Genomic DNA, 25225 nt, shown 5'->3' with positions numbered 1-25225 from the left:
CATGGTGACTGAAACCACACTGAGTGCTGAGGAGGACAATGTATGGGCTTGTTGGGGGAGGGCTGGGACGGCGACAAAAACAGAACCCAAAATGTGCTCGATAATCGCTGAATGCTTTATTTCATTCTCTGCTACTCCCATCTGTTTGGCAATGCAGCAGTTTTGTCAAAAGAAAAAAAAAAGGGCACAGACTTTTAGTCAGACCGAGCTGGATCTGAATTCCGGGTCAACAATCAAGAACCCTTTTCTGTTGGTACGAAAATACTCAGGTTACAGACGACGGTATAGAAACCCAGGGAGATTATGTGAGTCAGACTGTACATGTGCGTGTTATATTTTTTGGCCTGATTTCAAAAATATCAATGTGCAAGCCACATAAAATTGAGTGGTCATGTCTTTCTGGAAGGCCGGGTCTCTCTTCCACTTGATTGGGTCGTTGGTAACTATGACTTGATCCCAGTGAGAGATCCCAGAGGAGGATGTATGTGCCAGGCCTGGACAACAGCTATTTCAGGGAGTCCCTCAAGTCCTATCTGTGCATCTGCCTTATGAAATAACTTCAACTTAGTCCAGTTCTGAGCGGTACATCCCTGTCCTATCTGGCAACTGGTCCCGGATCATTCTGGCTTGACCAAGACACTGTGACAGGATAAGAGGTCGAGTCAGCTGCATTACCTCTAGCCTGCACCTTTGAACTACTTGGTTTAAAAAAAAAAAAAAAAAAGGTTGAGCTACAGACCAGGGAAATAGCTTGAAGAATTGGAGGGCATATGTTGGATGCAGGAATCCTAAGTTTGATCCCCCAGTGGTGCCCTGATCACCACTGGCTATATCCTCCTCCCTCCTCAAAAAATAACAAATTGATTGTGACCATGTGACCAGGTGTTAGTTCTGATTACCAGTTCACAGACTGTTTCAGAGCCCAGCAAATTTGTTCATCTAGAATTAACAAAGGTTTCTCTGCTGCTTTTCAAACACTGGAAATAGGTAATAAAAAACAAAATTAACAAGATAGCTGACATTGAGCGTTTCCTCTATGCTTATTATTAATCTAGAGGTTGGTTATTAAGAACTGCCAGATTAGTGATTTTATGCATTGATATAATATTATTAAAATTATTAATAATAATTTTCAAACAATTCAAAAACAACATTGCTTTGTTAATATTTAATATTAATATTAATTTAATAGTCTCTCAGAAATACTATTTCTTTACATTTAAAATTATACAATTTTCTTCACATTTTAGGCAAATTTTGATTTCTTGTTATGTAAGGTAGAAATTCATTTTCTGAAGACCAGAACGATTCTTTGGCATATTCGTTAGCACAGCACTGAGGCTTTTTCTGGCAATACATAAGCTAGACAGATGGTACCTTGACTTCTCTCATCACAGAATTGAAAATACCAAATGCCTGGATTGGGTCCAGACTGCTTTGGGCTTCCAGGGCCCACCTGAACCCAAGAAAAAGTCATGATCATACTGGAGAAGACAAGAACAATCACTGATTTGGTTCTGACAAAGAGTATCCAGTTTCAAGTAAAACATCATATGGAGTCTGAGATCTCCATTCAAAATATCTTTATGGCTTTTTGATGATAACGACAATTTTAAAATAGCGATTTCCCCACATTTTAAACTATCACACAGGTAACTTCAGAAGAGTGCTACATCCAGTGCACACCTCTGTTTTCATAAGAAATAAGTGATCTCATTTATTGCTGTGAGAATGCATCAGTGTATGCAGTAATAAAATATTACTGAGTCAGTGATAAAAAACTACCTCTGTAACTATAAAAGATACCTAATATAGTAGCTTAGTAAGCACTCAGAATTTGATTAATTAAATTATGGTACCACCACCAAGGTATTACTTTCAATTTCTCTTGAAAAGTATCCCATTTTAAATTTACAATATTTTAAATATATTACCTTAAAGAACAGTTGCAAACAATACATCTATACAGAATTACCTCAAAGACAGGAAGGGGGATAAAGTAAACATTATGGTAAAAGAAGTTTGTATTTACCACTAAAATACTAATTTCAATTAATTTTGGTTGCATTTTTTTTCTTTATACTACCTCACATTTTCTAAAGTGAATATATTACTTTATGAACAAAAAGACTAAATAGAATCCACTATAAACTGATCCACCAAAATAATTTTAAAGACCTACAAAAACATAACATTTTAGTTTAGTATGAAGTAAAGATTATTTTATTCTTTCAGGGCAGTATGAGAAGAAAATACCAAAGGATTCAAAATCTTTAGAAAACACCAAAGCATAAACTGCTCATAAGTTATATAAATATGCTAACTACAAAATAGCATAAATTATTTTTGCATAAAGAAAGCCACATGTAAAATGCATGTGATTTTTTTTGTTATTGTGTTTAATCAAAAGCTATTCTGTTCAAGCTACATTCTAAGCATTAATATAAAGCATGTAATCAGGAAAGAATATCAGAAAACACTCTGAATTCTGTAGAGCCTTTGTGTTTGAGAAAAGCCCTCCATAATTTATATATGCTGCTTCTCTGAAACATTGGAAGGCCAAAGTCAGTAACAGGCTTCATTTTAGAGTTAGAGAAACAAAGTCACTAAGCTTAGGAACCTATCGAGTGAATGGGAAGAAAGACTGGAATTTAGTTCTTCCATCTGCTACTCCTTCTGAGTAGATGGACCATTCAGCCCTGTCTTTGTGGACAAGTTGAAGCAACAAACTAACTTTAAGAACTAAAACCAGTTGAACAGGATGGGTTTGCAGGCAATACACCAACAATTCTGTATAATAATACCCAACGAGCCGGTTGCATTCTGTCTTTGGTTCACTTTATAACTATTCATTAAGCCACACATGTTGTGGATGATGGACTGTATCGTTATTATGGTTAATACAGAAAGGAGAAATCCAAACATAGTATAGGATTCTAGTGAATATGAAGTCAAATGAGAAATCTACAGAAGAAGCCCAATTCCTAAGATCAAACACAGGGACCAGGGATATGGTTGCAGCCCTGGGTTCAATCTCTGGCTCTGGAAAATAGACAAAACACTTCAATACACAAACCAACTATATTGGAATACCAAGGATACTTTTTTCCTCCATTATTTCCATTAGCCCTTATCAAATTACCATTACATCCCTATTAAAAATAGAACCTAAAAGCTACATGGTCGATCCAATTTCCATTAGAAAAGAAAACATCTAAACTTACCTAGAATGTTTTTAAGAAATTTTACCACTCCTCTTTTCTAAAGAACACTTCCAAAATTAAAAGGAACTAGAGAATATGTTATTCTTTCAGTTAATAATGCTACTCTCACCTCACTTTTGTACACATATACTAAATAAAAACACTAGGTTTAAAATAAATAAAAATCTAAAAACAATTATCCCAAATAATGACAGCTTTTTTTATAAATGCAATGCTGAAACAAACTTTTTCAAAATCAGTTATCTAAAGATTAAAGATTATTTAACATTTTTATCTGGTTGAAAACATTCCTATTCCATTTAATTTTCCTTCTGACTAGGCAAAAAGCATTTCTTTTTTCCAACTGACTACGTTTCCCCCTCTCTCAGAGCTTAACTATCACCCTAGTAGGGCTAGCATATAGAACAGCTGTCTTAGTACCAGTTCAAAAGCAATCCGATCTAATTGCAAAACATATGTTCAGACTGAAACCAACCTTTACATCGTTAAGAAAAGAGACATCATAGATCTATTGATAATGGCTATAAACACTGCTATGAATTCAAATCTTGCACAATTTAAATAAGGTTCAATAAACTACCTTAATTAATCTGTAAGTACATGCTTTAAATTCCCTGCACAGAATGAAATAAAGAACTCTGGTTTCAGCTTCTGCTAAGATCTGTTAATCTTCCACAGAGTTTCCAAATCACATATATATACATATATACATATATATGTATTTATTCCCTATACAACATGTAAGATTTGTCAGGTATTGGGAATAGTTCTCTTTCTTGGGTTTGGTTCAACAATCTCCTTTCCTCAGCATCATAAATCATTGAAATTGAGCAAATATCCCAAATATAGTTCTAAACTGTATCGTCAATGGCAGAAATTATAAATAAGGGACACTAGGTAGTACCACCTGCAAGTTTCACATAAGTAAAGGTTTACCAAACATACCCAGAATCGTTGTTCCATTTTTAAAGTTTTATCCATCTTTTAATGACTGTAAAGTCAAAATCGAACATATTCGTTAAAAACTTGGGATATTTAGAAAAACATGAAACAAATAAAATGGTCCAAAACCCATTTCTTAACTTTAACCACTATTTTCAATAAATAGTGGGCTCTACCATAAAATTCCACCCCCCCACTACTTAGGAAAGAAATATAAAGTAGCAATCCTCTTCCCCAAATACCATTTTTCTTTTTTTTTCTTTTTGGGTCACACCCAGCCATAGACAGGGTTACTCCTGGCTCTGCACTCAGGAATTACTCCTGAGAGTGCTCAGGGAACCATATGGGATGCTGGGATTTGAACCCGGGTCAGCTGTGTGCAAGGCAAATGCCCTACCCGCTGTGCTATCGCTCCAGCCCCCCAAATACCATTTTTCTACCCATAAATAAGCGCAATTAAACCAGCCAAAAATTTACCTTCAACAAAATAAACTTCAAGACAACAGTTTGAAAGACTGAAGTGTGGAAAATTGTCATATATAACTAACAATCTGAGAGACACAGCTACAAAAAAAAGTGGCAAATGTGAAACACAATGAAAACCTATAAAGGTTTTGTCAATATTTACCAATAAAAGTAATAATAGAAGACAGGAGGTGGGCCTTTATTTACTCATATAATAACCAAAAATCAACAAAATATGGATGTTATGTCTTGGAGGCCTAAGAATAACCTTGTAAACTGTAAAGTACAGCACGCTTGTTAATTATTAGAAGCTCTGTTCACTATTAACTTTAATTAGATTCCTACAGGGGAAATTCTGTCATCCAAGAGATCTAAAACTTATTTCTCAATTAAATCAAACCTTTTATATTGGTAAGCAACCCAAATTTACCTACCCAACAACAAACAGTTAATAATACTCATAAATGGAGGGGGGAAATTTTCTGCAACTTATTTGATGTGCTTTATGGAATTACTATGGGAGGCAGATGACTTCTACTGTGAAAGGTTTTTTTCTGTATCCTTCCTCAGGAGAATTAAAAAAATAAATAAATAAAGCTCGGCCATAACAATACCCCAGCACAGAAGAAAAATCTTACCTCTGTTTCTTCAAAAAAGAGAGAGTCATGAATAGTCATGAATAGTGGGTAAATTAGAGCATTTTCTCATCAAGTGGGCTTAATCGTCTAAATTAAACAGATAAAAGTCAAATCCATAGGGGAAAAGTCAAAGTCACAAAGACAGACAGAGAGTTCAACCCTGTGTCTCTGTTACCAGGGCTTCTGCAAGGGCCTTTTGTTCCTCTAGAAAGACTTCTCAGAAGAACTGGGCTTTGAGGAGGCCCTGGAGGAGGACAAAGTGGTAAATTGTTAAATACAGAGGATAATTTAGTTCCTAAAGAACATGGAAGAAAAAAAGACTAAAGTGACGGGAACGTATAGGGGAGCTTACATTTTAGGAAGTGTGCAAGGAGAACAGAAGACAGACGGGGTGGGGGTGAGAAGAAAATTCAGGAAAATATTTCTTCAAACAATTATCTGTGAAACAATGGTACTACCAAGGAGATTATTTTGATAGATACATACACTTACATAGGTGCAACTAAAAGGATAATTATTTTGAGTAAATATTTACTGTGATCCATATATCCATATGTTTTTGTTTGTTTATTTGTTTGTTTGGGGGGTTAGGTCACACCCAGCGATGCACAGGGGTTACTTCTAGCTCATGCACTCAGGAATTACTCCTGGCTGTGCTCAGGGGACGATATGGGATGCTGGGAATCAAACTCAGTCAGCCGTGTGAAGGCAAACGCCCTACCTGCTGTGCTATCACCCCAGACCCTATTCAATGTTTTGTGTGTGTTTTTTTTTAATAGCCTTTCAAAGTCCCATTGCAGCTAGCATGGTTTAAAAAAAAAAAATTACTGGGACTGGAGTGATAGCACAGCGGGTAGGACGTTTGCCTTGCATACAGCCAACCTGGGTTCAATTCCCAGCATCCCATATGGTCCCCTGAGCCCCTCCAGGAGTAATTCCTGAGTGCAGAGCCAGGAGTAACCCCTCAGCATTGCTGGGTGTGACCCAAAAAGAAAAAAAAAATTACTACTTGAAAAAATGTCTAAGTACTACAGAAGAGGGGGCTGTAACAAAATCTCATTGTGAGTAATAAGAATTTGTCTTTATTATCTAAAGGAAATAAAAATCAAGATCGAGACAAAAAGCATGAAGTAAAGCTATCTGTAACTTAAAATATCAACACTGTCTTTCCGCTAAGCAAGACTTGATTTCTATCTTCTGATCTGCTAGGTGCCCTAGAGCAGTGATCTCTCCCCTGTGATTCGCCCAGCAGAAGAACACAGAAGCAGAGCAGCAGAATACTTTTTCTTCCATTCTTTTTATAAGGGTGCCGGGATGTCCGGAAGGTCTCAAAGTGAATATTCATATATTTAAAGAAACACCAAGATGAAAAGTAATGCACACTTAATTTTATGGGTCTTTTTTTTTAAAAAAAAAAAGATTAAAAGACCTAGTTAGATGATTTTAATGTGTAAATTTTCAATTAGCCAGAAGGATTCTGTGAATATAATGCAGAAAGTTTCAAACTAATGTTGTGGAATTCATTTTGTCCCAGAAACTAGTCAAACCAAGGAGTTTTATTTATTTATTTTTTAACAGTAAGCAAGGTACTTAGGTCAGAAACGAAGAAGCCCCTACATCTGGCCCTGAAAAGATGACAAACTTATCTCTATCGCTGACCATATTGGAATCTAGTCAGAGGAAGATGAGAACTATAATTTTAGAAATCACAGTTGTAAAACAGAAAAATCTGAAGTGAATCAACATTGCACAAGAGTGTGAAGACTATAAATTCTTAAGAACAGTAGAAAAGTAGAAATGTTTTCAGATTAGTATCTAAGGACGAATAACTTTGAACAAAATGGTTTCCTATTCTCTTCTCTGCAACTATTTTTTTTAATACTGATAATACGGATTCTATAATCAGAACAACTTGATCTGTACCCAGGCTCTGCTGTTGCTGGGTTTCTCTGCCCCATGGTATACTTATCTATTAAAACAGAGATAATAGCATTGCCCAAATAGATTGTACCTATTTTTTGGGAGGATTAAATAATAAACATAAGATATTCAGAACAATGCTTAGAACATCAGAAGTATTATATGTGTTTGCAATTATTACAGTTGGTCATAGTCCTTCAGATCTGATACTGAATACCTCAAGATCAAACACCAAAAATTCTTCTGTAAGTCATGTGGCAGTAACCCCACCCTGAGCAAATGCACAACTATTTGTTGTCTTTATTTATCGCTCTCAATGTGAAAACACATGTACTTGCTGCAAATAGTTTCACGTATTTGATTATATAATCATGCTCAAAACTTCGTTGTGTTATATTCAACTTCCTAAAATGTGAAAAATTCTAAATTCTGAGTCACATTCAGCCCCCTGGTAAAGCCCTGTGAGTTACCAGTGTTTAACTTAAAAAATTGTGACCAACATTACCTTCAAAGTCGGAACAATTTCTATGTCCTTAAAATGAATGGTAGTTTCTCAAATAACCACCTGTAAATAAAATTCCGCACCAAGATAATTCTAGAATTAAAATAAAAAACCTTTTCCCAGTATATTTCAGAGTATGCACCATTCTCAGAATGTTCCTTTCAAATCAAATTTGCACATATTGTTTCCTTCACATGTGTTCACACTCAGTGTTTCCAAACCCTAAGTTCTCGGGCTTGCTTCAACAAAGCCTGTATCTCTTAACTTAAATCACAAATAATGAAGGCTCTTGGGGGTGGCGGAAAGGGAAGGAAGGCACAAATGTGCCCTGAATCAAGCAAACCACATCATCGCAGAACTTTAGCGCTGCAAAAGACCCTTGAGAATGAATCTAGATTGTTATTCCTTCTCTTCCAACCTGTTTTATCATCCATAAATTTGCTCTCTCCTCTGAGGTACACAGCAGCTGCCCTAACTTGTCCTCAGAGTCTGTCTATAGGGACACCCTGTAGGTGAATGTGAATGAACTGGGTGGGGTGCCCTGACAGACTTGGGATTTCAACTGATTACTTAAATCTAACATAATAAATTTTACATGTTAGGGAAATGTCTCAGATTATATTTTAGAAAATAACAAAAACCTGCAAGTCTGAAAAGGAGGGAAAAGTCATTAGCACACGTAAAAAAAAAAAACTGATTTAGTCACCTTCATGGACTCAGTGAGTCAAAAATACAGTGTGATGCCAAAAAAGCTACTGTGATTAGGGACTAATTACATCAACAGCAGCGGCATCAAGAAAGAACAAAGGGAACTGACTTCTCTAATAGGATCTAGTTTGAGCTTATCTGGACTATTATGTTCAGCTCAGGGCTTCACATTTATCTTTCTGTAAAATGTGAAAAAGTTCCTTAGAGGGTGGAGAGTGAGAGAATCTTTCAGATAAGGCAAAGTTAAGGGAGCTGAGGTCACATAGTTCAGACAAAGGAGGGACATGATCACTGTCACCAAATCCCTGAGGAATTTTCATGACACAGAGAGAAGGCTTATTCTGCACGGCCCCCAAAGGCAAAACCAGTGTGAACCAGTCTAACCTACAGAGAGAGATGGTTCAGCCAATCTGTGGATGATTCCTTAAAATGTAGATGCCTGTTGGAAAGTAGCCAGAGAGAGTTCAACGGGCAGAGCATATGCAAAAGGCCTGGATATGATTCCCAGCAATGGTTCCAATGGTTCCAACCAAATGCATGATTCCCTGGGCACCGCTGGGAGTGATGCCCAAGCAGAGAGCCAGAAATAGTCCCACCAGGTGTATTCCCAAAACAAAACAAAAATGTATCTATACTTTTCTTTTTAAGGGGGGAAGGGCGAAGCAATAGTACAGCAGGTAGGGTGCTTGCCTTTTAGGCGGCTGATCCAGGTTCGATCCCCAGCATCCCATATGGTCCCCCAAACACCACCAAGAGTAATTCCTTAGTACAAAGCCAGGAGTAACACCTGAGTATCGCCAGGTGTGACCTGCCACACCCCACCAAAAAAAAAAATGAGAGAGAGAGAGTAATTACATCTAATCTTTGATTTAGTCTAAAGATCTATTTCTTTCTTTTAAGTCCAACGTTTGTCATCACCCCAGCATCTTATTGCTGGTAACTATAACTCTATCACAGTCTCTCCCCTTAGGCCTTCTTCAAATATGTCCTACCCAGTCTACCAGTCCAATGTTTTGCCAGATCTGTGGGAGGAAAGTGCCTGCTTACCAGGCAATTAGTTTCAGTTTGCAGATCAGCGTCCGAGACCTCATGGAGGGGCAGGCAAGGGCTCAGAGTAGACTTCAAAAAAAAAAAAAAAAGCCTATTAATTCAAAGAGCAGCTAGAAAACTCACCTCATCGACAACATGCAGTCCTTACACAAACATTAAAACAGAATACCCTGAACAGCCCTCTTCCCAAATACGAGGGGCCAACTTTGCAAGCCAAACTAGGTCTCTCAGATTCAATTAGATGTTTTCCTTCCATCAAAGAGATGTGTTTACTCTTTGAAGTCGACTAGAACTTAGGCTCAGATTAAAAGGCTATGCTTGATTATATCGCTATAAAGCTAAATTGCCTATCAATGTGCCCGCAGACAGTCTGGTCGCTGGATATTGGGCACAGACAGTGAATTCAAAGAAAAGTATAAACTACTGGAAATTTAAAACATCGAAGTGTTACCCTAGTCGGGCTTTCTTTTAAAACTTTTTGGTGCCCAAGACCACCACAGATACTGATATAGGTTAGGCCAAAGAATTTACTAAAAGAATTGAATGGCAGTTAGGGTAAATTTGAGTCATTACAGCTTCACTTAAAATTGACTTGGGTTCAAGAACTGTAGAAATAAGTACCAGGAGGTTGACTCCATGGCTTCGAGGCTGGCCTCACGTTCCGGGGAAAGGTCAACTCAGAGAAGCGATCACCAACTACATTGTAGTCGAAGGCCATGTGGGGGAAGGGAGTTGCGGGCTGAATGAGGGCTAGAGACTGAGCACAGCGGCCACTCAACACCTTTATTGCAAACCACAACAGCTAATTAGAGAGAGAAAACAGAAGGGAATGCCTTGCCACAGTGGCAGGGTGGGGTGGGGGGGAGATGGGATTGGGGAGGGTGGGAGGGACACTGGGTTTACGGGTGGTGGAGAATGGGCACTGGTGAAGGGATGGGTTCCCAAACTTTGTATGAGGGAAGTATGAGCACAAAAGTGTATAAATCTGTAACTGTACCCTCACGGTGATTCTCTAATTAAAAATAAATAAATTTAAAAAAAAAATTGACTTGGGTTCTACGGAAATTTAGCCAAAGTATTAGAGAGTAGAGCACATACATGATGGACTGAACAAGAAAAAAACTCTGCGCTTTTAAGCCCAGAGTAACCTAGGTGTCCATAAACAAGAGACTGGTTAAATAAAGTAAGAGTGTGACATATTATGATGATGAAAAATGCAACTATTCAAAAAAGGAGGACTGGGGGACAGTACCGGGGTTAGGGCATGAATCCCTGGCACCACATGGGCCCAAGCATCACCAGCTGTGCCCTTGGAGGCCCCAGAGCACTGCTGGGGTGGCCCTTGTGGCCCCCAGCATCACAGGGGCCAAGCAGCCTGTTGCCATAGCACTGAACCGCAGGCCAGTACCACAGGGAGTAGCCCTGGGCTACCTGAGCATCACTTGGGAAACTTTCTCCAGAAAAAAAAAAGTTTTTATTTTTGTTTTTGTTTTGGAGGCCACACCTGGCGGTGCTTAAGGCGCTGTTCTCAGGGATGACTCTTGGCAATGGTCGGGGACACAGGCAGTGCCAGGGATCAAATTCACCACTTGCAGGGCAAGCACCTCAACCTCCATACTAGCTCTCAGGTTCTCCCCAACAAATTCTTTTTTTTTTTTTTTAAGAGTAAGGTAGATGCTAGGTACTGACGTGTGTGTGTGTGTGTGTGTGTTTGGGTGTGACACAGTTGACATAGCAAATTGTAAGGCAATATGTATATAAGTATTTCGAGTTTTTTAATAGCTATGGAAAGGGGGAAGGGACTGGGCCACACCCAGTGTTTCACAGGCACCATTCGTGGCTCCCTGCTCCCTGGAGAGCTTGAGGAATTTATGTGGTGCCAGGGATTTGAAAGGCAGGAGGCAAGGCTGGCATCTTAACCTCTGTACTATCACTCAATAGCTATTTTAAAACCATATGTATATATATATATGTATATGTGTGTTCATATATACTCAGAAAAGTGTCTAAAAAGAGAGAAAACTATTAACACTAGTAATCTCTAGGGACTGAGTGAAAAGGGACATTCTAAAGGAGTGACTTTCACTTTTTCCTTTGTGGTTGGGTTTGTCTTGGTTTGTTTCAATTTGGCTGGGTGTTTCATGAAGTAAAGTTTATTCATCTCTATGATTTAAAAAATACGAATACAGGGGTGGAAGGAGTAAAACAGGAGGGAAGGCTGATCTGCCCCACGAGGAAAGGTACTTGTCTTGCACATGGCTGACCCAGGGTGGATCCCTGGCCCGGCACAAGGCTCTCCAAGCATCGCCAGGAGTAATCCCTGAGCACAGAGACAAAGTAAGCCCTGGGGACCACATGGAGTGGCCCAAAAGCTCTCAAAGGGAGGGGAAAAAAAGAACTAAAAATAACAATACAAAGCTAATAAAAGTAAATCAACATCAACTATACAGGCTTGTTTATCATACACTAACCATTTGAAATAAGTGACCTTGCTGTTTAAATGCTACCATATGTTTCCAACCCTTTTCCTGCTATACCAAAACACATAAAAGTCACAAGTTCCTAATAGGCTTCTCCAGTACTCTGTATCCCGGGGAAGCAGCCTCGTTCCAAGGCTAGCTAACTCACACAGGGTACTTACCCTGCACGAGGAACTGTTCCAATCACTATGTATTAACTGACTCAATCTTCTTGCCAATCCTCTGAGGCTAGTTCTATTATTGTCTTCATTTGAGAGATGAGGAGAAAGGTTAGGTGCCCTGCCCAAGATTATAGTTAATAAGGGCAGATCTAAGATTCAAACTTAGAATGGACCCCACAGTGGACACAGACTATAAAATGGGGTAACCAGAGGGAAGAGAGGGAAGGTTACTTTTTTATTTTGAGGCGTAAGGGGGTTTTCTTTGAGTTTTGGTTTTTTGGTTTGGGGGGTTGGCATTTTTGCTTTTTGTTTTGTTCTGTTTGGGGGCCACATTCGGTGATGCTCAGGGGTTACTCCTGGCTCTGCACTCAGGAATTACTCCTGCTGGTGCTCTGGAGACCATCTGGGATGCCAGGAATCAAAGCTGGGTCAGTCTCATGCAAAGCAAGCGCCCTCCCCACTATTCTATCGCTGTGGCCCTTATTCTTGTTTTTTGAAGGAAAACAGAAGTGAATGAATGCCAGAGTTTCTACTCTTAGTCCCTGTGCTTATTTCAGTCACGTAGTGATCTCTACACAAACACCAAGCAGAGTGACAGACAAATGCAGCTAGTTAATCCACCTTGAGGCTGGAAGAGAGACAAGCTGAACTTTTCATGAGTGAACATCCTAACATGCCTGCTTTTGCAACGCCAACTCCCAGCCCAAGATTCAAGACTGTATTAACTCATAATCATGTGTGCAAATGCTCAGCAAATTCAATTACAGTCCAAAGTTCATACCTGACTTCAGAGTAAGAATTAGGTCAGAGATCCATCCGTATAACTACAGCCAGACAAACAATTCGGACAAAACTTCTACCCCATCTCACAGCAAAGGAATTCTGACATTTCTGTCTAAGATCGCGGCAAGGTAGGTTTTCTTGTAGCTGGGCCCCATGTTAGATCAAAATGGGTTTATCAAAAGGAGTTGTCTCTAACTTTACACGACGACTTCATCCAGCAGAACGAAAAGCCTTATTTCTGACACAGCCGGCTACAGAAATTGGATTCATCCCTATCAGCAAAATGGAGCATTCTAGCTTTGTGGGGTGGAGGGACATAAGCGTCGGTGCTTAAACTGTGTGTATGTCCAAATATACTGATCTTGAAAGTAAGGGGGGATGGGGAGAATGATGCAGGGAAGGATTTAACCTAATTTAAATCATCCTAGATACACACCTGTCCCAAATGACCTAGTGAAGCCATTTGTGCGTGGGAAGAACATGGGTTACATTCTCTTTTTTTTCTTTTTTTTTCCCTTCTGCCTCTAAAGGTCTGCGCTACTGTTTCTCAACAAAATCCTCCCCATATCTCTTCCACCTGTCACATGTACGTCTGATATTTATATAAACAAGGAGGGGTGGAGCTTTAGGGATCCCTTTCGACTCCGTTTTGGACCCAGTGCCCTGTGCCGGCTTTCAAACTCCAACCAGCCCCCATCCCACCCTCCCCGCCCCCTGCCCAATAACCGAGGCGACCAGCCCGGCGAGCGAGCGGACCCAAAAGTTTGCATCGATTCCAAGGGTCTTGACAAAGGCTGCCGGGAAGGAGGTGCGATGCCGCTCCCCACCCCCTCGCCCCCCAAAGCAGCCGCCCCGCGCCCCGAAAAAGCACAGCTCAGGGCGGACAAAGGACTTTGCCAACTGGGGGTGGGGGTGCTGGGGGGTGCTGGGGAGGCAGGCGAGCCCGAGCGTGGACCTCCCCTGGGGGGAGGGAAGAGGGAGAACTGGGGGTGGGGGGGGCGGCCAGAAACGATCATCGAGAGACCAGAGAGGCCCGGGGCTGGGGTGGCGCTGGGCAGCCGCCCCGGCGGTGGGTGCCGCGGGCGTGGAGGCGCTGGGACTCACCTGGGGGCGCAGGCGAGGGGGGCTCGGTGGCAGGGCCGGTGGGCGGGACGCTGCTGCTGCTGTTGCTGCCGTTGCTGCTGCTGCTGTTGCTGCTGCTGTTGATGCTGCTGCTGCTGCTGGGGAGAGTGGGGCTCGGGGTCAGCGGGGTGGTGGGCGCCGGGACAGTGGGCGCCGCGGGGCTGGTGGGCGCCGGGCCGGTGGTCACCGCGGGGGTTGTGGGCGCCGGGCCGGTGGTCGTCGGGGGACTGGTCCGCGTGGCTCTGGGGGTGGCTCGAGGGGTGCTCGGGGTGCGCTCCTCCCCCCGAGCGGTGGTGGGCGAGAGGCCGGGCGCCGTCTGCAAGGTGGTGGGCGCGGGTCGGGCCGGGGGGCGAGCAGGGCTGGTCTCCGGGGACGGCGGCGAAGAGGACGCGGCCGGGGGTGGCTGCACGGGGTCGCGCGGGGCAGCGCTGCCCGGGCCCAGGCCGGGGGACGCTGTGGCTTCAGAGAAAGGCGGGCTGGGCTCGCCCCCCGCTGCCGGGCCCGGCGTCGCGTCCACCTGCCCCGCGGCCCCGGTGACATTCCCCGCGGCGGCGGCGGCGGCGCAGCAGCACAGCAGGGCGAGGCCGCCCAGGCTCGGCAGGCTCCTCATGGCGCGCTCGGCTCCGCCATTCATTCATTCAGCCGGCCGCTCGCTCAGTCCTGTCCCCCTCGCTGCAGTCGCACCCGCCGAGCCGCCGCCGCCACCGGGCGCAGCATCGCCACCTCCCTCTGACAGGCGGCCGGCCCCGCGGGCGGGCCCCAGCGCCGACGGAGCGCGCCGGCCGGGCGCGCACGGCCCGCCCCCCGCGATCGGCAGCGCCGCGCGCCAATGGGCGGCCACGCCCGCCCACGTGACTCCCCCGCTGCGCGGCCCCGCGGGCCAATCCGAGCGCGCCGAGGCGCCGGGGGGCGGCGTGGAGGCGGGGCGAGGGTGGTGCGAGCCCCGCTGCAGCCGCTCGGGCTGGCGGCGGCGGCGCCGGCTTTGTCTTGCCCCGGGAGCGGGGCGCGGGCCTCGGGCACCCGGCGCCGCGGAGCAGACAAAGGACGCGCGGGGGGCCCAGCCGCCTGCCCCACGGGGCGGGCGGCGCGAGCCGCGGCGGGGACTCGGCTCTCGGGGGGCCCCCCGCCCTCCAGAACAAAGGGGCGCCGGCGCCGCAGCCCGACTCGGGTGGGGACCGGCCTGCGAGCCCCGGGATGGGGCGAGGGCGGCGGCGGCGAGCATGGATGTGGGGCTCTGCCCTCTCTCCGCTGTCCGAGAGCCTGGACCTGTGCGCCGCCGCGCCCATTTTAGTGATGGGGAAAGTGAGGCCCGCGCGCCAGACACCTGCTGCGGGCGGGTCGCTAGGCTAGCCTGGCCCTGGGTTAGAGACCCGCCAGCAGCGGAGATCGAGATCGACCCACACAAATACACTCCCTCCCCTCCCCACCCCCTGGAGAACGGATGGAGCCGAAGGGGTCCGGTGGCCTGCGTGCAGTTTTCTCACCCGAGTAGGCGAGTGTAGACACCCCGCACCCCTACCGCCCAGCTCCATCCCGCAGACAATTAGGCAATGTTCTTCAAGGGCTGAAGCCCGTGCCCGGCCTGCAGTAAACACTCATTAGTGCTAACTACTCTGTGTCCTGTGTCCAGACAAGTTCCCCGCCACAAGCCTGCTGGGTGCCCAGAGCCGCCTGCCTGCCTGTTGCAGAGAACGGGGCGTGTCTGACAGCAGGCTCTGACCCCGGCTAACCCTGAAGCCTAGCTGAAGCTGGACCCAGGGGGGGTGTGGGGGTGGGTGGGAGGGGAGCCTCGAGGTCTCCCAGGACGGCCCAGCGCTGCAGCCTGGGCTCAGGGGCTTCCTGGGGGACCCCGAAGGGGGCGGGTTTGTCATCTTAACAAGACTTCATCCCTGCCCCGCCGCCGCCACCGCCGCCAAACCGTCCCCGGCCTCCCGCGTGCGTGATGCTTGCCTTTGTGCAAGGGTTCCCATTAGTCATTGGCCTCCAACCAGAAGGGCAGGACGAGCTGTGTGTGAACTTGTGGACGTGCTCGTGAAAACAGGCATTCACTGACTTGCGTGCAGAGTGGGTGAGGAGAGGCTCTGTCCGTGCTTGAGAGGGAAGCGCAAACATTTTTGGTGATTGTGTGTAGGAGGATTGTATTTGTCCGAGCTGGTGAGCCTGGGGACCTGCGTGTGTAATACATGTTGTGCTACTGTGTATTTTGTGTAGAGTTCTCTGTGTTTTGCATTTGTGTCTGTGGGTGTGTCTGGACCGATCTCTGATGTAATGGGGTGGGGAGGGGAATGGAATGTATGTGGGTCTTCTGGCAAGCCCAAATCAAGGCTCTGTTTTGACTTCTCCTGGGGAAAGAAGATAGGTCATGGCCTTCCCCCATAGTCTCTTGCTGACCTTGTCAGTTTTCCAAGCTCCAACTAGAAGACCTGCTCCTTGAAGCCTTTCCTGGAGCTCTGAATGGGAATGAATAATCTCAGCCATCTCCCCACTGTCTTTTGCCTATCCATTAATCGCAGAACTGATCTAGTAATCTATTGCTCACCTGCCCCCTCCTAAAAGGATGAAGGATGGCTTTCAGAAATATATACCACAGTGTAGGGCCAGAGCGGGTAGGCCATCTGCCTTGCACCTGGCTAACCCAGGATTGATCCCTGACACCCTCTCTGATCACCCAGGAGTGATCCCTGAGCACAGAGCTAGGAGTAAGCCTTGAGTACCCCCAAACAAACCAGTACAAAAGAAACATATACAACAGGATAAACTTGTAATCTATAAACAGGATAAACCCACACAGCTTCAGTCTTTCTCAGAGGCATGCATTAGCCATAGCCAACTAGAACTTTCCATTTCTACGCTCGCTTCTCCCATCAGGCTGCTCTGCCTGTACTAAGTGCCTCGCAGGGGTGATGTAAATATGCACCAGATCAGGCCTGCTCACTTGAATTCAACTGAAAAGGAGCCTGTGGTGCCATGGAAGAGAGTGTCTATTTAGAGGCAGACGGGTCTGTTTTGTGACTGGGCCAGCTGGGGCCCTGTGGGGGGACCCGTTCACCTCTGCGTCCCCTCATCTCCCTGAAGAGCCAGTCCTTAGCTGAGCGGAGGATCGAAGAGAATGTCCTCACACAGACGGGAACATACAAAGTGCTACGTCTGTGCAGGTTTGTGTTTCATCTCTTTGTACCAGTGCTCACTTGGAGCCCTGTTGGCTGAAGGACCGCAGCGGAATTCTCTGTCCTCTCACCGTACCATCAGCTGACAGCGCCAGACGACGGCGCTGCTGGCTGTCCCCGTGTGAGAGCCGAAAAAACGCTGGGCTAGCCCTCAGCTGGGCCATGGCAGAGATCCTCTGGCAGTGGGAGAGAGAAGCTGATGCCGCTTCTACGGCTGGAGAAGCACCGAGAAGAGAGTAGAGGGCCATGCCAAAGTGATTGAGGCCAGCCCTCTGCCTCAGACAAGGATCTAGCACGCCGGAGCTTCTAAAATGCCTGCATTTGGGGAGGAACCGGAGGGGTATGGTTTTGAGAGATAACTGTATTAATGTTGAATTCATACAGCGTTTGATGATTTTTTTTTAAATTTGGTCCTATGATCTTGATTCTAAACTGCAGTGTGACCTTTATGAAATGTCTTAAGAATGTTTTGCTATACCAGCATCAGAAGGTATTATGGTATCTGTTTCATTTAATTGCCTGAAGTCATGGTGCGGATGACTGGGAAGATCGTATGGTAAGTATTAGTCATCAATCCCTAAACCCTAGGACATTATACTAAAACCTACATATAAATTTAGGGGAGAGGGGAGGCAGATGGACCACACCAGGCAGTGCTCAGGGGTTATTTCAAACTATGCTCAAGAGGGACCCCCTGGTGGTGCTCAGAGGTGATACCAGGGATTTGAATCAGGGTCCCGCCACATAGCCACATACAAGACTTTCTCAGGCCCAGTGTGAATTATTTTGTTTAATCCTAAGCACAACTTTAGGATATAGATCCAACTCTTTTTTTTTTTTTGCTTTTTGGGTCACATCTGGCGATGCACAGGGGTTACTCCTGGCTCTGCACTCAGGAATCACTCCTGGAAGTGCTCAGGAGACTATATGGGATGCTGGGAACCGAACCCGGGTCGACCACATGCAAGGCAAATGCCCTACCCGCTGTGCTATGGCTCCAGCCCCCAATATAGGTCCAACTCTTAACCCTATTTTACACATAAGGAAACCAGGACACAGAGAGGTGACTGGTCCAAGGTCACTTAAGAAGTAACAGAGCCAGAAATCAAACTGAGGTTGGCTGGCTCTGGCTGCTTCCCTTAACACTTATGTTCTAAAGGGGAAAACGTTTATGCTATCACATGAAGAACAGAGAAGTCATGATGAGACTCTCCATGAGACAGAACGTTGTTTGGCATGACCCTTATTGCTCCAGAACTACAGATAAAGTCCAGAACTCTAACGAGACCTGTCAGCTCATATGATGCCCAGGACCACAGAACAGGAGAGGGGAGAGCGCCTTCTGGAAGGCACTGAGAAATCTGGACCTTCTACTTTCACCATCTAGAGATGCTTCTGAGGACCCAGTCTCATTCCTCTGTGTGTACTTTGTACCTAAAACAGTGTCAAATACACAGACAGAGGATGTGAGCAGTCTGATGATGTGTGGCAAACACTGCTTTAGGAATTCTGCATGTATAACTCATTAGTTTCTCAAAGGTGGGACTATCACACCTCACCCCCCTTGAGAGAGGAAGACAGAGAACTAACAAGGAGGTGAAAGGACTTGCAAAAACTATCTGTCCAACTCCTAGGTCCAGTCTTCTTGAGACTCTGAAATTCACAGATTGGGCCAGCATGTCTCATATAAGTGGGAGGCCAATGAACACATCCCAGAAGAAGGGACACATACATGCCAAATTTAATCCTCCTGCTAGAACAGCGTTTAAGAAAAGAAGCGTCGGAAGTAAGAAAGAGGGAGGGGAGGCATAACTATAATAGATGTGGCTCAGCAAAATAACTTCATCGCCTGGATTCCAGCAAAATAACTTCATCGCCTAGATTCCAACAAAACATGGAAATTTTCCCTTTTCTGGTTTCGTTGAAATAGCAATTCAGACATGGACTATTTCTAATTCCACTGGAGTTTGGCCTTATATCAGATGTGACTGGTTAAACATGTTGGCATCATCTGCAGACACCTCGAAGCTTTTTTTAAGCTTTTTTTTGGGGGGTGGGGTGGGGACAGACGGTCAGTCACAGCAACCACACACCCAGGGAAGGACACTAACTATCATGTCATAGAGAAATACAATGACGGGAAAACATAAAATACTATCTATCCCTGAAGTAATCAAAGATGTGCAAGTTGAGACAATGAATTACCATTTCTTTAGCCTGTTGATTTTGGCAAGGATTTTTTTTTTTTATAAACTGGTAATACTTGTTGCGGGTGAGGGAATGCCTTACGCTAATGAGAGGTATGTGAGGTGATTCAGACTTTTCAGAAAGTCTGAAAAGTGTTTACACTCCTTGACTTGTAATTTCCACTTTTAGAACCCATCTAAGGGAGACCAGGGTAAGACACCTGCTTGACGTCTGGCCAACCCCAGTTCAATCCCTGGCACCCCTTCAGTACTCTCTGGGAGTAGCCCCTGCACATGGCTGGGTTTGGCCCAAAAAACAAAGAAAAGGGTGAAAAAGGACTCCATTCAAAGTAAATAATCAGCTGAAAAAATATATATATATATAAAATGTGTCTTAGAATTGTAGGTAACTGTGAAAATGAGAAAAAACTGAACAGGTACTGATAGGAGATAGATTTGGTATTTTGTGCTGTGTGACTCCCTATGTCAACACACCATATATCTAAAACTTATGGGTCAGGAAGATAGTTCAAAGGTCTGAAGCGGGGCTGGAGCGATAACACAGCAGGGAGGGCGTTTGCCTTGCACGCGGCTGACCCGGGTTCGATTCCCAGCATCCCATATGGTCGCCGAGCACCGCTAGGGGTAATTCTCGAGTGCAGAGCCAGGAGTAACCCCTGTGCATCACCAGGTGTGACCCAATAAAAAGCAACAAACAAAACAAAGCAAAGCAAAACAAAAACGAAGGTCTGAAGTGCATGCTTTGCTAGCAGGAGTTCTAAGTTTGACTCCCAGCACTGCAGGATCCCCCCGAGAACCAACAGGAGCTTCCCCCAAACATCTTCAGGTGCGACCCCCCTCTCCAAAAGTAATATCCATGAAGGGAAGTCTTACCATGTAAGTTGTGGGAAAAGTAAGGTTATTACAAATCTCTTCGAATTGTCAAAATCCAGAATACTGGCAACACCAAAAGTTGGGAAAGATGTGGAGCAATGGGTACACACACCCATTTATTGCTGGTGGGAATGCAAAATGGTACAGCCACTTTGGAAGATAGTTTGGTGGGATTTCATTTCACATTTTATGAAACTAAACATGGGACCGGGGTGTTGCCCAATGGTTAGAGCACATGCCTTAGAGAGGTGAGATCTTGGCTTCAATCTCTAGCACCACAAAAACAGACTGAGATGTGGCACAAAGGTTAAGGCACTCGCCTTGCATGCAGTCAACCCTGCTTTGATCCCTGGCACCACAGATGGTTCCTCAAGCACCTCCAGAAGTGATCTCTGAACACAGAACCAGAAATAAGCTCTGAGAACACAGGGTGTAGTTCAACGTCCCCCCACCCCAACCAAAGGCAACAACAGAAATAGACAAAAACTAAACATACTCTCACCACAACTACTCTTGTAATCACCAAACAACATTGAAAACTTTTGTCCACACAAAAACCTGCACATGGATATTTATTGCACCATTATTCATAACTGCCCAAACTTGGAAGCATTCAGGATATACTTCAGCCAGACAGTGGAATATTACTTCACACTTAGAAGAAACAAAGTATCAAGCCATAAAAAGACATGAAGTCATCTTAAATGCATATTTCTAAGTGAAAGAAGCCAATCTGTAAAAACTACCTACTGTAGCATGTTTCCAGTTATCTAATATTCAAAAATAAAATAACTATGGTGACGGTGAAAAAAAGAACGAGGGGTTATGAGGAAAAGAGCAGGGTATATAAACTGATAGTGCATAGAATACTTAAAGCCAGAAAAATAGTATTATAATGATGGGTTTGCTATGTGTTGATCCAATCTTATAGGATGTGGAACCAGAGTGAACTGTATGTAAGCTTGAAACTGTAAACTGTAGGTCTAAGTTGATTATGATGTGTTGAGGAGGTGTAGTGGTGGTGACCAACTAGTATCTGGTCGGCACCTTGACAATGAGGTGACTTTGGATGTGTCGTAGTAAGGACTATAGAGGACTTTCCATACTTTCCTCTGTGGACTTAAAACTGCTAAAATTTTCTTATAATTATTGCCAAAGAGTGCTTAAAATGTCACAATGATCACCAATAATTATGCTAGTTATTACATTATCAATATTAGAACATTGAAAATATTTTATTATCTGACTTTCTGTATCAATATTTCATATTCTTACAAGCTGCCAATAAATTAATGTGATTTTTTTTTATTGAATCACCATGAGAAAAGGTACAATGCTTTCAGGTTTAAGTCACGGTCACACAATGATCAAACACCCATCCCTTCACCAGTGCACATGTTCCACCACCAAGAACCCCAGTATACTTCCCATCCCCCCATCTGTGTGGTTCATGATTTCACTTTACTCTCTCTTTACTTTGATTACATTCAATATTTTAGCAGAAAACAATGTGATATTTTTTTTAAATAATAAAGTCTCACATAAAAAAAGTGTGACAGGGGCTGGAGTGATAGCACAGCGGGTAGGGCGTTTGCCTTGCACGCGGCCGACCCGGGTTCGAATCCCAGCATCCCATATGGTCCCCTGAGCACCGCCAGGGGTAATTCCTGAGTGCAGAGCCAGGAGTGACCCCTGTGCATCGCTGGGTGTGACCCAAAAAGCAAAAAAAAAAAGTGTGACATAATCTGTTCCATATTCCCAACTTTGTAAAATAACATATAAATGTGTGTAGGGGGGGAAGAAAAGAAATCTTCCTAAAACATTGGAAAAATCTTGAATAATTGTATTATGGGTGTTTATATTTTTTTCTTCATATTTTTTTAGAATTTCCCAAATTTTTTTACAATGTATTTTTTTTACATATGACTTTAGTGAAGAGGAATAACTGACAACAGAACATATTTGGATGGGGGAATATTTAGACCAACCATATCTTTGATCTGCCATATTGTAAAACAATACATGGGTAAATGTTTTAAATTGCAAACTCACTTTCATTGAAAAGCAACTTCCCTGAACAATGAAGCTAAAAGTTGAAATTCTGCTTCAATAAGATGATGCTAAAATAAGCTCAGAGAAGTATTTGTTTCAGTTCTTGGAGATGAACTGAAGGGCATCATTCACAGTGGGCACCAAGTCAAAATCTCGCGTCATCTGTGTTGGCTGTAGAGCAAAAGAATTTGAACCATTTAGGGGAGAAACGGCACAGAAGCATCAGAAATAATTCTTTCCCTCAGACTGCTATAATTGTGATAAAGGGGATTATTGACAGGTGCAGAGTGCATTGAATTTTCCTGACCACTTATCACAGTTGAGTTTTGCAACCCACTTTGAAGAGAAGATGGTGGTGGTGGTGGTGATAATGTTAATAATGACTAACATTCACCACATGCAACATATACCAGGCATCAGTGTCAAGCATTTCATGTGTGTTATCCCTCTTAATCTCAATTGATGAATTAGGATGGATCATCTCCTCACTTAGGTCAGTATACCATCACTTGAAGAAGTCTAGTGACTTGTCCAAGATCACTTACCTCATAAACAGAAGACTGGGAATTGTAGATATTTATTTGGAACTTGGTTCCAGAGTAATTACCATAACACTTACTGAACTCCTTTTTTCTGTTATCATTAGGAAAGACAGTCCTAAGGCAATAAAAAGGACTGGGCCTGCTTCTGTTTATCCCAACTGTATCATCTTCTCTCTGCTTCCTCTTCTGTTGAATAAGGATCATAATTTCCATTTCACAGGCTCAAGGTCAAACAAATCAGTGTAAGCATAAAGCACTGGGTCACAAATCTGCCCCGGAGTAAATGCATGAATAGATCTAATTTTGCGGACATTGAGATAGATCTGATTTTCCTAAATATTGTCTTCTCACATAGTGGCTCAAGGCTGGGAGAGGGCAAAGACCTTGGGGTTTAATAACTGAAACTTCTAGACGCTCAGAGGAATCTGACTTCCCACCTGATTCCCTGGCCTCAGCCCTCCTGAAAAGCTTCTGTGATGAGACCTGTCATTGGAGTGAGTCGCAGGCACAGAAAATGCTCCTCAGGGTCCCTCAAGAAATACAAGTCTTGGGGCTGGAGCGATAGCACAGTGGCCGACCCGGGCTCGATTGCCTTGCATGAGGCCAACCCGGGTTCGATTCCCAGCATCCCATATGGTCCCCTAAGCACCACCATGAGTAATTCTGAAGTGTAGATCCAGGAGTAACCCCTGTGCATCGCCAGGTGTGACCCAAAAAGAAAAAAAAGAAAAAAGAAATCCAGGTCTTGAGGACTAAGACATTGTCTGCCGAACTCTTCTAAGGGAGCTGTGCCCATTTCATGCTGACTTCTGAGGCCTGGATGGTGAAGAAACCCATCCTAGTGTGTCCTGGGGAGAAAAAAAATCTCAGAAAACAAGCATCACAGCTGGAAGGAGATTTAGGAGGCCGACCCCCAAAACATTTGATGGAGCCGATTTCAGATCCCAATCCACTGATCCTCAGGGCATGACGAGACTCAAACCATCTCTCTCTTTTTTTATTTTTATTTTTTGCTTTTTTGGGTCATACCCAGAGATGCTCAGGGGGTTACTCCTGGATCTGCACTCCTGGAAATGCTGGGGGGACCTCATGGGATACCAGGGATCAAACCGGGTCAGCCACATGCAAGGCAAACGCCCTCCCCGCTATACTATCACTCTGACTCCTCAAACTATCTCTTACAGTGAGGGGTTCCAGAGCAGCTTTTCTCAAACTGTTTAGCCCCCAGGATCATCCAAGGGGGAGCACTGTGAAAAATCGTATAAATGGGGGTCCATGGCAATGAGACTAGGAGGACAGCCAGGGGGCCAGGGAGGCCACAGGAAGGAAACGAGGTCAGAACAGCACAACGGCCAGAGAGAGGTTGAGAAACACCAGCCTGGAATCTGCTGATTAGCTGCCTCCCACCCGTGCCCTTCTGATCTAGGACTCTCTGTATGGCACCTCGCTCCCTTGCCGGGAACTTTCCTTTTGGAATCAGAGGCTTGGTGCCCCGGCAGCCCTGCGCCAAGAGCTGTGGCAGTACTTTAAATAATCGCAAAGATCAGGGTCTGCTCTCCAGCAGCAGTCGCGACCGCAGGGATGGCCAAATCTTCCAAATTAGGCCACAGGGGTATAGAGGAACTAGAAGCAACTTCTTTCCCATCCCATCAGGCCTAAATTAGAACAGCTCCGAGAGGGTCCTGAGAGAGCTCTCGGGCCTGCAAGTTGGTTTTTCTTTCCCAGCTGATCTCTGCACTTCCTTGGTGATCGCCGGGTGTGCACTGCGCGTGCGCGATGCTCCAAGCACACAGCGGGGATTTGGAATTGAGTGTGATCCTTAGTCCCAGGCTGGCCACCCTCTGGAACCGCTGCCACCCAGTTCCAACACAGGGAGATTCAAGTCTCTGATCAGTAGAGACAGTTTCGCCGCCCAGAATCTGTCTCCCGGCAAGGTGGAATTCTCAAGTGGGAAAAGTTCTTTTTTTTTTTTTTGGTTTATTTTTTTTCTCTTTTATTTTTTTTTTTATTAATGAATCACCGTGAGGTACAGTTACAGTTACAGTTATGAACTTTCATGTTTGCATTTGGTTTACATCCCTCCACCGGTCCCCATTCTCCTCCACCAATGTTTCCAGTATCCCTCCCACCACTCCCATCCCAACCCCCACCACCCCGAGCTGCCTCTTTGACAGGGCATTCCCTTTTGTTCTCTCTCCTGTTGGGTGTTGTAGTTTGCAACAGAGGTATTGAGTGGCCATCATGTTCGGTCCATAGTCTACTTTTGGTATGCAGCTTTCAAAAGTTCTTGATCCAAAGGACTTGCCATTCTACTTCCGATCTCTGGGACGGAATCAACCTCCCTCTGCTTTGGCCTTCTGTAAATGCAAGCCTGTAGTGCCTGATGCCT

At 44.5% G+C, this 25225-nt stretch overlaps 1 protein-coding gene across 1 annotated transcript in view; it reads right to left on the bottom strand.

The window, feature by feature from the left end:
* MEGF9 (multiple EGF like domains 9) overlaps nt 1-14779 on the bottom strand; it is a 102300-nt gene extending 87521 nt beyond the window's left edge. The window contains exon 1 of the mRNA XM_055124882.1: nt 13978-14779. Within this exon, the coding sequence (XP_054980857.1) occupies nt 13978-14629 (652 nt within the window). The 5' untranslated portion in view covers nt 14630-14779. The remainder of the gene's footprint in view (nt 1-13977) is intronic.
* Between the last annotated feature and the right edge of the window lie 10446 nt (nt 14780-25225).

Source organism: Sorex araneus, chromosome 1 (assembly GCF_027595985.1).
Source record: "Sorex araneus isolate mSorAra2 chromosome 1, mSorAra2.pri, whole genome shotgun sequence".
NCBI classification, from domain to species: domain Eukaryota; kingdom Metazoa; phylum Chordata; class Mammalia; order Eulipotyphla; family Soricidae; genus Sorex; species Sorex araneus.
This window is presented reverse-complemented; position numbering and strand designations above follow the sequence as displayed.